The 14,824-nt window shown below is 36.1% G+C and overlaps 1 protein-coding gene across 4 annotated transcripts in view; it reads left to right on the forward strand.

The window, feature by feature from the left end:
* The window catches only part of ARHGAP10 (Rho GTPase activating protein 10), a 136,536-nt gene that overhangs the window by 59,634 nt on the left and 62,078 nt on the right, over nt 1-14,824 (forward strand). For all 4 annotated transcript variants that reach the window (XR_014882838.1, XM_010709544.4, XM_010709545.4 and 1 more), the window contains 6 exons: nt 1,920-2,049; nt 2,485-2,591; nt 3,906-4,000; nt 6,681-6,762; nt 7,845-7,887; nt 9,126-9,191. Coding sequence is in view for 3 of the 4 variants with exons in the window: in XM_010709544.4 (XP_010707846.2) it covers nt 1,920-2,049; nt 2,485-2,591; nt 3,906-4,000; nt 6,681-6,762; nt 7,845-7,887; nt 9,126-9,191 (523 nt within the window). In the remaining variant the exon portion in view is untranslated. The remainder of the gene's footprint in view (nt 1-1,919; nt 2,050-2,484; nt 2,592-3,905; nt 4,001-6,680; nt 6,763-7,844; nt 7,888-9,125; nt 9,192-14,824) is intronic.

The raw sequence follows: 14,824 nt of genomic DNA on the forward strand, positions 1-14,824 counted from the left end.
AAGTTGTAGTAATTCAGAAAAGTGATCACAGATGAAAGAAGAATTTCACTCAAATCTGAGGATGCTGATAAGGATAAAACGATTCTTCGTCTGTACTAGAACATTTACCACTAAGATACTGATCTAGCTCCACGTCTCTGCTGATTGCAGGAGGATGAGATTAGATGAACTTGAAGGTCCCTTTTACACTAAAACAATTCTATGCTTCTGACATTCAGTGCTAGTAGGCTTGTTCAGAGCACTCTATGTAAAACTTTTGGGCAGGAGGTATCTTTGAAAGAGAGATAGTGAAAAGGAAATGGGAAGAAGGGAAAAGGTAAAGAGAAGATAAAGGCTGGGAGTTTTGGTGTGTTTTTTTAGGTTTTTTTTTTTTTTTTTTAAGTTTTGAGAACCTGTTACATTCCTTCCCACATTCCTAGGACACATCTTGTGTGCTTGGATTTGTGATCATTGCACAGCTCATACAAGGAAGGGTCCTGGCAGAATCATTTAAAACATCTAGAAGCAATCAGTGCTCTGAAAGGACGATGTGCATATGAGATCTTTATCACTATTTTGTCTTTGCCTTGGATACAGAGTATAGTTTTTAATACAGTTCTTCCAGGTAATTGTGAAAAAGAACTTGGGTAATTGTTTGGAGTCTTGGAAATGAGCTCTTGTGGGTTCTGACTCCTAATTTGTGAGCAGACATTATCTGGGAATCAGACAATGGATGTGGGATGAGTTCAGAGCAGTTGCTTTACATGAAGGTAACAAGGCGATGTTCATCATCTAAAGAGTATATTTAGCTCTCCTCTCTAAAACACATGGATATGGGTGGCTGCTCTGACCAGCTTGCATGGATTCTCTTTGTGCCCATGAATAAATTCCTTCTAAGCAAAAATCTAGAGTATGCATGTACAGATCACCAGTCAGGCACATACTGTTGGCTGTCTAGGTGCAAGAATGGATACTTGTTTATATGTACGAGGCATTTGTTTGCGCATACAACTGCACGCTTTTCCTGCAAATTTAAGTAAAGCATCATGTTCAGAAGCTGATCCATTTTCAGGGAAATGAAGGTGCTTTCAAAAGGCAACATGGCATGTAAGCTTGCATCTGGAAATATGTGCTCTCCTCAAAATGCATGCACCAACTGTGCAAAATACCAGCTTGGAATTTGAGTATATATTTTCAATTTGTGCAATTTGAGTGAGTGGGTATATGGAGAAAACAAGATATTACCATGTTATTTGTGTATTAACAACTGTCAGTATTTTTCAAATGAAACTTAAGAGTTTCTTGCATCAGGTGTAAGCTTCTCTGTTATTTTATTTACTATTATTGTATAGGTAATGAGTGCTATGGTTATTTTCTGATTATTTTTACATATTAAAATATTAATATATATTAATATTTTAATATTTCTTTTGCTACTGTTGGCAAATATTGAAATGGGTGGCACCCAGGAATAATAACAAACTGGACTTTAATTTCTTTTTTATTTTCTTTAAATATATGTGTATTTGATTCAATTTTCATGTAACCAAAACATTTAGCACGTGAATGGTTTGTCCCTGTTTAATTATTGGTGACCTTCCTGTCATATTTTTTCAATAACCACAGAGAGTCCTTTCCTTCCCGATAAGATAGTAAGGATCTCATGTGCTCAGCCAACATTGTAGTAGTACTTTTCTCAGGAAACTTAAATTTTCAAATCCAAGGTCATTTTAAAATTTAGTATTTCCATTCTCTCTGAACAAATCAGCATGTTATTTTGGAGAGTGCTGTAATTTTGAATGTCAGAAAACTTGCACTGATAGTCCTAAAATGGTCTTTAATCGTCCTCACATTTTATAAATAATTATTTAATAACTGCCGGATAGAATAAATCTTTCTTCCACTCCCTTTACTGATGTTTTTTAGCTATCTTGTTTTAGACACGAAATCGTTTTGAAGGAACAAGGTCAGAGGTAGAGGAACTCATGAACAAGATCAGAAGAAATCCTCAGGAACATAAAAGAGCAAATCACAACACAATGGAAGGCTATCTCTATGTACAGGAAAAAAGTAAGATATATTTTTGTATCCCTATAGTGCCCATAATATGCACGTAGACAAAGGTTATTTATACAAGCAGCGTGAAGACAATAAGAATTTACAGGTTATTAAACAGAGTCATCTGAATAAATGTTCAAAGTCAAATTTTTGAGGGATGGATATATATTTTATAGGGGAAGAAATGGTTTTATCTGTAGTAGTAAAATGAGTATCGATTAATAATTCATTCAACTTGTCAGTGAGCATGAAATGAAGCATGTGTCATTTACTTTTTTTTAGAATAGCAAGGATTGTTTAGCATTTGTTTGACTTTGCAAAACATTCTTTTTAAAAACTACATTCTTAGGAATCAGTTAAGCCTTCCAAGTGTCACTTCAGAAAGAGTAGAAAGAAATACACAAGTTTGAATTAGCACAAACTAGTCAACGCTTCCATTTTATGTAGGGCCTGCTCCTTTTGGTTCCAGTTGGGTGAAACACTATTGCACATATAGGAAGGAGACAAAGAAGTTCACCATGATTCCATTTGAACATCGATCAGGAGGAAAAGCTGTAAGTATATTCTTGTATTCTACTCTCGTTAGTGCCCTCTATGAAGATACAAGGTAGTGTCAGTTAAGATGTGTGAAGTCTTTTTTATCTCCAGCTCTCTGCCCTTCTGTTTTCTTTCTTCATGCAATTCAAACTGCCATTTAGGGAAATTAACCTGGGGTAACTGAATGAATTAATAAAAAAGCCTTCTGCAGACTTTTCAGTTGCTTGTCTTTAGGAATCCAGAGAAGAAGAGACAGTTACTGTGCACCGTTGTGCCATTTAAAGAGAATCCGGTTTATCTGTGAGGTGTGTGACTTGTTGAAGTATAAATTGGGAAAATGTGATAATTTAAAACATTTCTTTCTTATGCACTCCAGTCAGATTTTTTTTTCATGGATTTAAGTACTAAAAGAGGAACTGGAAAAGAGGATACTAGTAGATATACAAATTGTACCGACAACTGAATGTAATTTCAGATGTCTCTGATGGAATCTGAAGTACTCAAGACCCTGCTATCTTTGAATTGCTTTTATTTCTGTTGAAATACTTGGGAGTTGAAGGTGCTCAGCACCTTCAGCGATGAAAAGTAAACGAATTTATGAAAAGCATCCTGCTGCAAGGAAAAAAGATATCCGAAGAAGGAAAATAACACTCAAGTCAATCTTCATGTAAATGCAGCACCCTGCTCTGTCTTCAAATTTGGTTAGAAATCACATTGATGAATTTTTTTCTGAGAATTACGTCCCGTTTGTGGAAAATGACTCTCGTAATTAGAAGGCTGCATATATTTACAAATATGTTGAATTGGGAATAGAATTTCAAAAGCTCTAGAAGATTGGCTTCCTTAATCATTTTAATACTTTTGTGATTTTTTTTTCTACTATTTGTTCCCACTGTAATAAACCGTTTTAGTTAATAAACTGTGTGTATAAGTATTGGCATTCTAATATACTTATGAAGCCAGTTTTGCTGATTTAAAGATCACTTCTCTTGTAATGCCCAGTGCAATTTTTCTTTCATAAACCTGCCTCTGGAGTTGCTGAATAAGACAAAAACTATTGAAATGTACAATTAATTCTGATTAAAACTGTTACAAGTCATGTGGCATTCACAGATAAATTTGTTTATTTCTCAATTCTTAAGGATAAAATATTATCTAGCGTTGGTCGGTCTTGAGGAAAGGTCTGGCTCTGTAAGACCGATTCCAGAGCGTAAAGAAAGGTTTAAGTTAGTTAGCAGTAGCCTTTAATATGGAGATGGCTGTCTGGCATAAAATAGAGGAGGGAAGCTTTGAGTTACTGGGTCAAACATATAAAAACTGTATTTTCACAGGGTGATGGGGAACTCTTCATCCTTACATACTGCACCAAAAGAAACGTAGATACTATCGACAGGCGATTCTGTTTTGACTTAGAATCTTCAGACAGGTAAGCTTACAAAATACTAGAAAGGACTATTTCTAACCAGTAGTAAATATTGCTACAGTATTACTGTTCTCCTTTCCTTTCAGTGCTCATTCAAGCTGCCAATGGAAATAGTCATTGGAGCAGACTGCAATCATTATCATAGTTTACTGTATTTTACCTCAGTTTTTTGTGTAGCAGAACTGCTGAAAAACTAAATTGAAATGTAGATATTGTCTGAGGTATCACATAAAAGTGCAGATGAAAATAAGGAAACTGTTACGAATTGCTGTTACTGTGGGTAAATATTGTGGCTTAAATAAAGTACCTTGAAAATTTTGGATAATTCATACAATCATGACCATTTCGTATCACAAGCTTGCTTTCCAAAAACATCATGTTGCTATTGGATTATGCTGGATTTTCAGACTGGAAATAATATAATTTGCAATTTTTCTGGCTCACTTCTTCCCTCCTCTTGCTTGGGATGTGACAAGTGTAACACAATAATGTTATACATTTTAAGACTGTTGCTGCTGCCTTTTCAAAATGCTACCATTCTACTACTTTATTTCAAACAAGAGTTGCTTATTTACGTACTTTGCTTAGAGGATCTTCAAATATAACGAATACTGCTTTTCATCAGCATTTTTGTTTTCCTTTGTTTATGAAGATGAGAGAATCCAACCTAATAGCGTATTGCAGTTAAGGCTGTGGTAATGCCATGTTCTTTTGGTGCGTTAATTGCTAAGTAGAAGTTTATGAAGTGTTACTGAGTTTTCTCATTCACACCTTCTGAGCTCATTCCTTCTACCAATTAGTTGTGTTCTATTTTATGGTTTGATAGAGATGTGCTATAACTGTTCCGACACTGCCCTGATGATGGGAATTACAGTAAACATTTAAGCTCTTGAAAGCAACTCTTCTCAGATCAGAGTATTGATCAGTATGAAAACCAGATTCCCAACTGAAAAAAGACCATGAGAAATGTCAGTTGATCCCCCTCGGTGTGTCTTGAGTTGTTATCTGGAGACAAACAGAAATGGATGGATAGCAGTGTTTGCTTGATCCTGCAGAAAAACTTTTCATTCTCATAAAAGTGGGAAAGATACAATCTGTCTTTCTGTCTAGGTATAATAGCTTCAACTGGTCCAACGTGACCTTGGTATCACACATTTTTCTTTTAATAATATGTGCGTGTAGTACTGAGATGTTCCCATGGAGATTAGTTCCATGCTGCAGGCCATTAACTCATTCCCTTTGGTATTAGTTCAGGACACAGTTATCCTTCAACTTGTCCCAGTTATAAAATAATGATCAAACTGGTGGCTGGCCATGGTATATTCTTTATTCCTGTGCTTTGGAAGGAGAGGAAACCAGAGAATTTTAGGAAGGGCTTCTCTGTAGCAGATGTTCAGCCTTTTAAGTGACCTGAGTACAGTTTGTTTGGATCTGCTAGCTGAATATTTACAGGTCTATTTCTAAAAGAAAGCCAGAGTTATTTTTTTCCTCTAAAGAAGCAAATGTAGAAAACTTGATATATAAGAGACAACAGAGGTCTCCTTGTGTAGGAAAAAGCTTTCCCATGGACACAGATCATAATACTAATACAGGAAAAGGCAGCTTTGTCTCTTTCAACTTTAGTTTGATAGTCTAATAAATAATATTCTGTTCAGCATATGCTGATTTTAACTATTGCCTCAAGGTGAAAAAGTTTAATAGCTTGGCAGTTAAAATTTGGTTGAAAAGTATGCCATGCACAAATGTAACTTTGACATCACTTTGATAATTTTTTTGTAGGTAAAATCAAATTAGAAATGTCTCCAGGTGTGCAAATCTCAAGTGTGCAAACTGTTACAATTTTGAAGTAAAATTATGCATTTTATCAGTGTTACAGTTATTAGAAAACATTTTTCCCTGCAGCCATTTTATTACTTGAAAATAGATTAGATATGAAAAACAGAGAGAAAACAGAGAGAATGCTATTAATTATTTATTTCTGTCTGTCTATGGTGAAATCTGCTTATTTGCCAAAAATAGTGAGGGGTTGAATCAAGTTTTTTTTTTTTTTTAATTGGCAGAAAAAATTTTTAATCCAAACAATGTCTTGTGCTTTGAATTTTCCTAGTTTTGTATGCGATGCTGAACTATACAATTACTCTTCTCCCAATTATATGAATACATGAATTTATGTTCATCTCTGATCAGCAAAGCCTTTGTTCTGTGGTTTTTCATCCTTGCTTGTTAGGAATGTTATAAATAGTGGAGTTTTGTGATTACATGCTGCATTAATACTTGATTATTTTTATAAAATACTTATGAGATAACTATGATCATTTATGTCACTGCTTTAAGGTTGATTTTATTTCTTTTTCCCCCCCCCGTGTAATAGCACACTAACACAAGACCAAGTCTGTTTAAAATTCAGAAGGCTCAGTAACTCAGCAAGAATTGCAGTCAATATGATATCAACAATTGACTGTTTTAAATAAATAGTTTGGAGATTACATGCACTTTCCTTTTTCCATTCCATTCTCTCTGTTTCCTACTATGTACATAATTTCTATTCCTTTTGTTTCAGACAGAAGCAGTGTTCAGTAATTTAGCAAAACCCCTTCAAGACAGTGGGCTTTTGACTATACTTGGAAGTAGACATGACCATATTTTAGCTGCTAATGAAATCAGTTACTCTGTTTGGTTGCAGGCCTGGAGCTCCTGTGACCATGCAAGCCTTTTCTGAGGAAGACAGGAAGCTGTGGATGGAAGCCTTGGATGGAAAAGAAGCTGTAAGTGGCATTTTTTTAATCTTCATTTGTATTGTAATGGAGAAATCTCTCCTCCCCTTCCGACCGCATTTGTACTTTAATGAACTGGATTTATGTAGTTTACAAAATGATAAATTCAGTGAAGAAAGATAAAAGTGAAATAAAAGGAGAAATGATTAAGTTACTAAAGCTCAGTGTCAGCGTACACCAGTGCTGATGTGAAGTGTATTTTTCTTTATAACAATGCCATTATTATGAGTGATTTCACATCACAGTAGTGATATTGGTATTGTAGAAAACATCTAATGTAAGCATGTTCAATGATGTACTGTATTCTAGTGGCAGGACTTGTACTAGTTATTTGTAGTATTACTTAAACTAGATGAAAAAATAAGATCTGCATCCTTGATAATTAGATTGCGCAAATTTGCTTAGAATACTGTTCACACCAAGAAATCGGTGTGAGGAGCAGAACTGAAACACGGCAGCAGATTTTTCTTACAGTTTTAAGTGTACATTGATCTTGTAGGGCCAAAAATAATGAGGCTTTCCAGTCAATGATACAGACTTATCTCTGTCACATTAGTTGGCTACTGGGGATTTTAACAGTACATTTTATCGATGTTGTTGCAGAGGTCTTTTTTAAGGTATCTACAGAGGTATCTACTGCCATCACATATTGTCTGTAAGCTATCCAGTAAACTTAGAACTTCTGAAAATGCTGAAGTGGGACATAACTCCCATGAATCAGCAAGCGATTTAATCGATCTGTGAGAAATTAATCTGTAGAGAAACATAGGAGTCTGGAGCACTCAAATCACAACTCATTTTACTAACTAGAACTAGACTGGAATCACTAAGGAACTGTGGTCCTTTTCAACCCCGACCATTCTATGATTCTGTGAGAATTTTTGAAAAGCTTAGTTCCTTAAAAACTCCAGGTCTCTAATTTCTGAGGCAATATGGGGCTTTCGTCCTACAGTTTGGTGATATTTCTTAGCTATAAACAGCAATATCTGTGCCTACTGGTCATTAGATAGGGATTGTTTTATTTCTGGTTCCATAAAATTCTCTGATTTGTCTTTGTACTCTTTCTTTGTCAGCTCTTCATCAATTTGAATAAAGCAAATGCAAAACAAGAGGGAAGTAAGTATCTGAATTGCTACTTAGTGATTTTTGTTATCAACTGATTACCGAGAAGTGTGTGCAAAGGCAAAATTCATCTGTTGTTGTAACAATTAGGTATTATATTTTTCACCTCAAGTTCTGAAATTCTTTTTAGATTTTGTAGTTAATGAGCTTCCCCAGTAACACAGTGTAGTACATATGTAGGAAATGGAGGATTGGACATGAGCTAGACAGTCTGTGCCAATTTAAGTTAATGGTCTGAGTGACTCAAAAATGGGTTAATTTCTGAGTTTATCTTATATTCTTCGTCCAGATTATATATACACATCTGTTTGAATGCATAAGTATGACTTTAAAACAAATTGGAGCTGAAAATAAAGATGGGCTTAAAAAGTACTGAATGCATGTATTTAAACTATGGAATGTCGAAGTAGAAGAGATAGCTTTCTTTAAATAACATTAGCTTTCTTCAGTTAGCAAAGTATTTAAGTGAAAACAACTATCCTTCTTGCATTATCAGAGTATTAGTGCTTTTGTTTAATTATTATTGTTGGGTAAAGCTGGGTCCTGGTGTTTATTAATAGAAGCTTTTTTCCCAGATTTTTATTATAGTAGTGCAAGACCAGGTCACCAGAAGCAAGAAGGCCAGATGTTTGCAGGAAGGGCTGTTTTGCAATATAAACTTTTAAATGAAGTTTTTATGTGAACAAAAAGGGTAAGATAGCAACAACGAAGTAATGCTGGATCTCAGCTGTTCTGTTAATGCAGCTGCTTCTATGTAGTCAGATCCAGAACTGCTGCAAAATGATATATATGTGTCTTGTATCTTTAGCGTGGGAATTCCTTTGGCTTTGGATAGGCCTCGGTAAAAAATGTGCTGTTAATTATGTTTTTTCACCTAAGTGCTTCCTTGTCCCATTTGGTTAACTGTATCAGATATTGTCAGTGTTGCAGTAAGTATTGTTAAATTCCATTTTGCATCTGCCAACAGATGTACCTAATTAGAGATCTCTTTCTTCAAAGGCTGCTGTTCTGTATAGATTCAGTGTAGCCACTACCACCAGGACATGCTTTTGCTTGGGCTAGCTGGGAACGTGTGAAAAAAGGGGTATTACTCTAGAAAAAGAAGTCTTTCTGTTTGAGAATATTTACAGTTTTGCTTGAGAAGTACTAGTCATTAAGTTCTGTCTTATTTTTTCAGCAAAAGACATATTTATAACGGCATCTTAAAACTTCTCAAACTCTCTTTCTTTTAGGTGCACAGTTGGATAAAATAGGATTCACACTCATCAAAAAGTGCATCAGTGCTGTTGAAACACGAGGTAATGATAAACCCATCCAAATGTTTCTGCTTACGGAAGCAGTGGAGCAGTTGGCCTGCTTCTAGACTGTGTGATACAGTTTCCTTGCAAGTTTCTGTGAAAGGCTACACAGTAGAGATTACAGTGACCAGTACAGGAACTCTCTTCTGTGCTGTTCGAGCCTTTTAAGTATATTTCTCCTTCAACAGATGTGCTTTCAAGAAGAGGTCGGAAGGGATACTATCAGTAACATTCCATTAACAAAAGAAGCCAATACTGGTGTACAACAACTAAGAAAACACCCTAAATCTTGAAGGGAACTCATGTACCTTTCTTTCCTTTGTTGCTGGAATAGACAATTAATTTTAGCATTCTGCTTGTTGACTTTGAATGAAGCTTATCTATTCAAACACTGAAAAAAGAAGAATAAAAGCTAAGGAGGCGTATAGTCAATGAATATAAAAATGTTATAATTACAAAATAAACCAGAGAATTTGGCAAAGCAGATCATAATAACAAAAAAAGAATAGATAGAAAACTTACCTGCATCCTGGGCTTGCTGCAAAGCTCCAGAGGAGGGATCTCCAGAAAAGATCCTTTCTCACTCGTGGTCAGCTCTTAAATGGGTCTAGGAGAGGTGCAGCCAGGCTCCACCCCTTCTGATCACACAGGCGAATTACCTTCACCTGTGCTCCCGTGGCTGAGTCATTGCTCACCTCAGGTGATCAATCAGAGGTTCAGGCTGTGATTCAGCAGTTCCCATACAGTAGGCAAGTGAAGAACAAAAGTATTAAAGTATTTTTCCTGGAGTTGGAATCTTACACCAGAGGCAAGGATGCCATTAGGCTTACTGTTATGTACACTTCAAAATAGGAGACAAAGAAAAAAGATCTATGTGTAGACAGTATTCAAGAAGTATTGTTGTGGAGAATATTTAAGGAAAAGAAAGTCAGTATTCAATAAGTATTTTGGTTCCCAGGGTTCCAAGAATGTATTTAGTGAGCTACTGGTAGCTTTCAAGGATTCAGCAGTCCACGTATCATTGGTTGAATGAGGCTGATTCATCCATAGAATTTCAAGGCGTATCAAAGATTTTCAGTGTATAGATTCTAAACATAACATCAACTATATTTAAAAGCAAACAAACAAAACAAAGCTCAGCAAACAAAATATTGACTTCATATGCAGATTGCTCTGAAAGTAATGCCTCCTATTTATTTTCATGGAAACTACAACAAATGCAAGAGCACAGCAACACTAGTCGATAGAGCAAAATCTCAGACACAAAACACTGTTTCTCATCATAGTCACCACCAGTAGCTATGGATTTTTTGCCATTGATTAACAGGAGCTTGCATGCCATCTGCCCCAGTGGAGGTGAGCCACTGTCTCTGTTGCCACTGCTGAACTGCGCTACACGCCACCTCAGTGTGCTCACATCTGCTGTTTGTTCCCTGTGAATATTCAGCAAGTGTCAATGAATGTCGGTGGGTGCCATTTCTTTCCTCATAGAGGAATTCATTTCCACACCTTTGTTTCATACACCCTTCCATGTCAGATATCATTCTGTTAGATTGCCCTACTGCTGCCATCTGCTGCACGGCAGCAAAATTTAACAATATTGGTGGGAAAGTTCAACCTCTATTGCCATGCCACCAGCATCTGCCTCTGATGTTGTGGGCCAACGTAATAAAATAGGAGGTATTACTTTCAGAGCAGCCCTTGTACGTGAGACCAACTAAAGCATTCCCAGAGGATCAGTTTATGTTTTCTTCAGGACCTTTTCTGGATATCTGCTGAGCTAAACACAAAGAAGGTCAGGAGAACACTCAGTCGTTTACCTCCAAAGAGTTCAACTGAAGAGCGGTACAGTGGTAAAGAAGAACTGTCTTTCAGATCTACAGATTTTGTACCTCTGTTTGTTTTTAAAACAATTTTTACTTGACTATTTTACTTTAATGATAGCATATCAAAGGCAAGTTATGTTTGACAGAAGAAAGCAGGACAGATGCCTTTTCAGAGATTGTACTTATGTGCCATGTTTTTGCCTCTTTTAATCATAATGGGTGTGAGGTTTGTGTGGGTGGAAAGAGAGGACAGTCTAGTGTGGGAGGAAACTGAGAATAGTCTTGTCATGTCATAGCAGAAAGTCTGGTATTCAGAGAGAGAAGAGCATAACAGTGATATTGAACATAAACTTGTCAATGACTGGTTAGTTTTTCTCAGTTACATTCACTTTTATAAAGCCAAGAACAAAATGATTTCCTTTGAATGAAGAGAAAAATCAAAGATAGTGTCTTGATTAAAATATATATTTACTTTTGACTGAGAGTTCTTTTGCATTGCTGGGTAAAACGGTGGTTGTGCTTTACCTAATAGAAGATGCTGAGCTATCAAGGCAATGTTATGCTGAGCTTGTCTGTCACATACGGAGCACAGTTCTGGATGGATGTGAATGCATGTTTTGTGTCTGATTTTGGGATTCTGTTTTGATTATTCTATTTTGCTCATAATTCTGGAGTTAGTATAACGGGACTGCAGTAAAGTTTTGCAGAAGCTCAGAAGAGCTATTTGCTTCAGTATGAAAGACTGTGTGCATGTTGTTGTGCACGAGTAGTTGGTTGTGCATTTTGTGACTAGGTGGTAGGTAAGTATGAGAGTAGTGCCTTTTGCCTTGATTTTAGCCCTACAGGAGCTGCCAATCTGAACAGTGGAGACAGATGGCAGCATTGAGCTATCTTTCTTTGCTCTTCGTGAGAAAGAAAGAAGATGGTGAGGAGGAAGTAGAAAGCCTTTTGCAGGTAAATAGAGAAATCTGATATTACCTTGAGTTGAGAGTGTCACTTGTATGACTGTTTCTGCACCGTGGAATCTGATAATAAACAGTTAAATCTGCACCTCTGTTAATAGCCCGTGTCAGGCACAAGTGGAATGGCAGCCATCCAGTAAACATGGCTGCAGACATGTTTTCCTTAGAATAGTGTAAATACTTTTTTACTTAAAATATCTTAATTTTCTAAGTGTGTTTCATGAATCATGCACCTATACTGACTTCTAGTAACAGAGAGCCAAGCATCTTTATATTGTGCAAATATGAGGAAAACTGTACTGCAGGGCTTTACTGATCAGATAATAGTGACAAGTTGAGCCAGTGGACAGAGCATCAGCATTTTAGTCAGTGGTAAGCTGTTCCTTGAAATGAGTCACCTTGTCAATTGTGTTCTGTAAATGCCAAGCATTATCAGTCTTTGGCATGCTGAAAATCTGAAATGTACAGATTAAATTAGAAATAGTACTGTTTCAATAGTACTTTTTTTGTTAGTATTTTAAATAAAACATCAATGGTATGTTTAAAGATATCACTTAAGACTATGCTGAGATATTAATTTATCTTTGCACTTCTTGATGTCAGTTAGCAATTAGCCATGCTTTAACTTTAAACTGATCAGTTATCTGATAATTATTATCACAGATTCATGCTTATTGCTGGAGGATTGTCTAGGTTTCAGTGTGCTGTAATTTCAGAGACTTACGCATATCACGCCTGTTTTAATATTGAGCAGTAGTTTCTGTGGCTTGATCTTAATTATTTTTAAGCCATTAAATGTGTGTTGTGAATGTTTGTGGTCAGCAGAGTTTGGTTCTTTTAATGTTAGTACCACAGGAAATGATGAAACAACTTCTGAAGTAAGTTAAAGCAGAGGCGTATTTGACTAAAACAATATCTCCAGCTTTTTAATTTCTTGCATATGATGCAAGAGGCTTGTTTCGAGGAAAATAATGGTGGGCATCATTAAAAAAAAGTGTAATGCATTTTTTCAAAGAATTAAAAGGCTTACTGTTACTTTTGTACCAGAAGTTTCCTGGACATACTTGCTGCTCTCAGAACAGATACCTAGTGCATCCTTGTTTGAAATGGACCAGTCTGTGTTTATTTTCCCTTCCTGTTGTCAGCCTGCTAGACTTGTATGGCATCCCATCACAGAGTTATTCTGGAGATAGCTGGAAAACTTACTTGTCTGAATTGATAACTTCATATTCTGAGAAAAGTAGTATTATGGCCACAACTGTTTTTTGTGGTTCTTACTTTGTACACAGTTAAACTATGAGCATACTCTAGTGCTATGGTTTTGATGACCACAGATGAAATGCTGAAGATCTGACTTACTTTGTTAATTTGAACCAGCTCTGAGATCTAGCTGAAGGTTCAGCATTATTACAGCAGTGCTGGCATCTTGGAGAAATTAAAAGGCTGATTTGCCCAGCTGGAACAACTGAGAGAAGTAGCAGCTACTGTCATAGCACATCAGGTTCCCTCTGTCATCTGGGACAGAGATTCGTGCAGTACTAACAGTGAGGAGTCCATCAAGATCTCAAAGAGCTGACATGTTGGGGAGGTTGAAGGATGTGTGAGGAAAAGGAGGGAGAGGGAGAAGAGGAAAAAAAATGTATCAAGACTAGGCAGGAGAAGGACACAGAAAACGTGAATTTCTCAACACCATACTTTTGCTTTGTATTATGGTTGTGTCTGATAATAGTTTACTAAGGAACTGGTGATTTTTACTTTATCTAATACTTATTCAGGAAGAAATTTTTTCCTCAGATATCGGGATTTAATGTTCCTTCTCTGAGCTGAAGCAGCCTGGTGTTTAAACTGGGAATTATCTGCAAGTCTTTCTTTGTTGAAATATATTTTGAATAAGAATGGTATGTAATCTGTTGTTTGAAAAGATTTCCTTGCAGTAGAAGTACAGGTATTTTGTGTCATTTCTACTCTTCTAGGCCAGTCTGAATATAGAAGTACAGTATGGTGATAATTGTAGATTGCTGCTTGTTGTGTGGCCTCATTAATATCTTGTCAGCTACAGAACAGTTATGTTTTACCTTCCAATATACAGGCTCTGAAAATACGCAACAGATAGGAAGATGCGGTATTGTGCCATTCTCATTCTCTTCCTCTTCTAATCATCTTGTATGCCTTTAATTTATATTAAAATTTGTATTTCCCTTGGATAAAACCAAGCATGATGAAGAAAAGGAAAAGTAGATGAAGAAATATGACAGAGAAGTGAATGTATTTGAGAGGAAAGAAAGAAATGAAAGGGAGGTGATCCATTGTTTACGTGGAATGATGGCAAAGGACTGAAAACGTAATGCTATTTATGGCTACTGTATTTATCCCCAACAAAACCAGAGGTACTCATCTCAGTAACCTGAGGTGGTGCTTCTGAACTTGACTCATATTTGAACCCCAGGGGATTGGAATGAGATCTCAAATCTTAAATGAAAAGCTTTTATAAACTTGAAAAGCCTTGGTTTTGGGGAGTGGTAATAGGCTCAAGTCTATTTTATCCCAGCTTTTTATCATGCATTTTCAGGAAAAGAGCAAAATTATCCTTAATTTATCATTTGTTGGGCTAGTTCTTGCATTATTACAATGTGGACATTGATGCATCCAAAGTGTCATTTGTAAATCTGAAAACAGACATAGATTTTTCAAGGAAAGATTAGTTCTTGTTTGCTTCTATTTCTAGTATAGGAAGTAGAATCTTTTCCAAAAAATAACATGAGTGTACCTCAAAAACACAGAAGAGTGAAAGGATTCTTGCAATGCTTAATTTATATAGTTGTTCTCACAACTGCATTAATAGTGC

This window comes from Meleagris gallopavo, chromosome 4 (assembly GCF_905368555.1).
Source record: "Meleagris gallopavo chromosome 4, MGAL_WU_HG_1.1, whole genome shotgun sequence".
Lineage (NCBI taxonomy): Eukaryota > Metazoa > Chordata > Aves > Galliformes > Phasianidae > Meleagris > Meleagris gallopavo.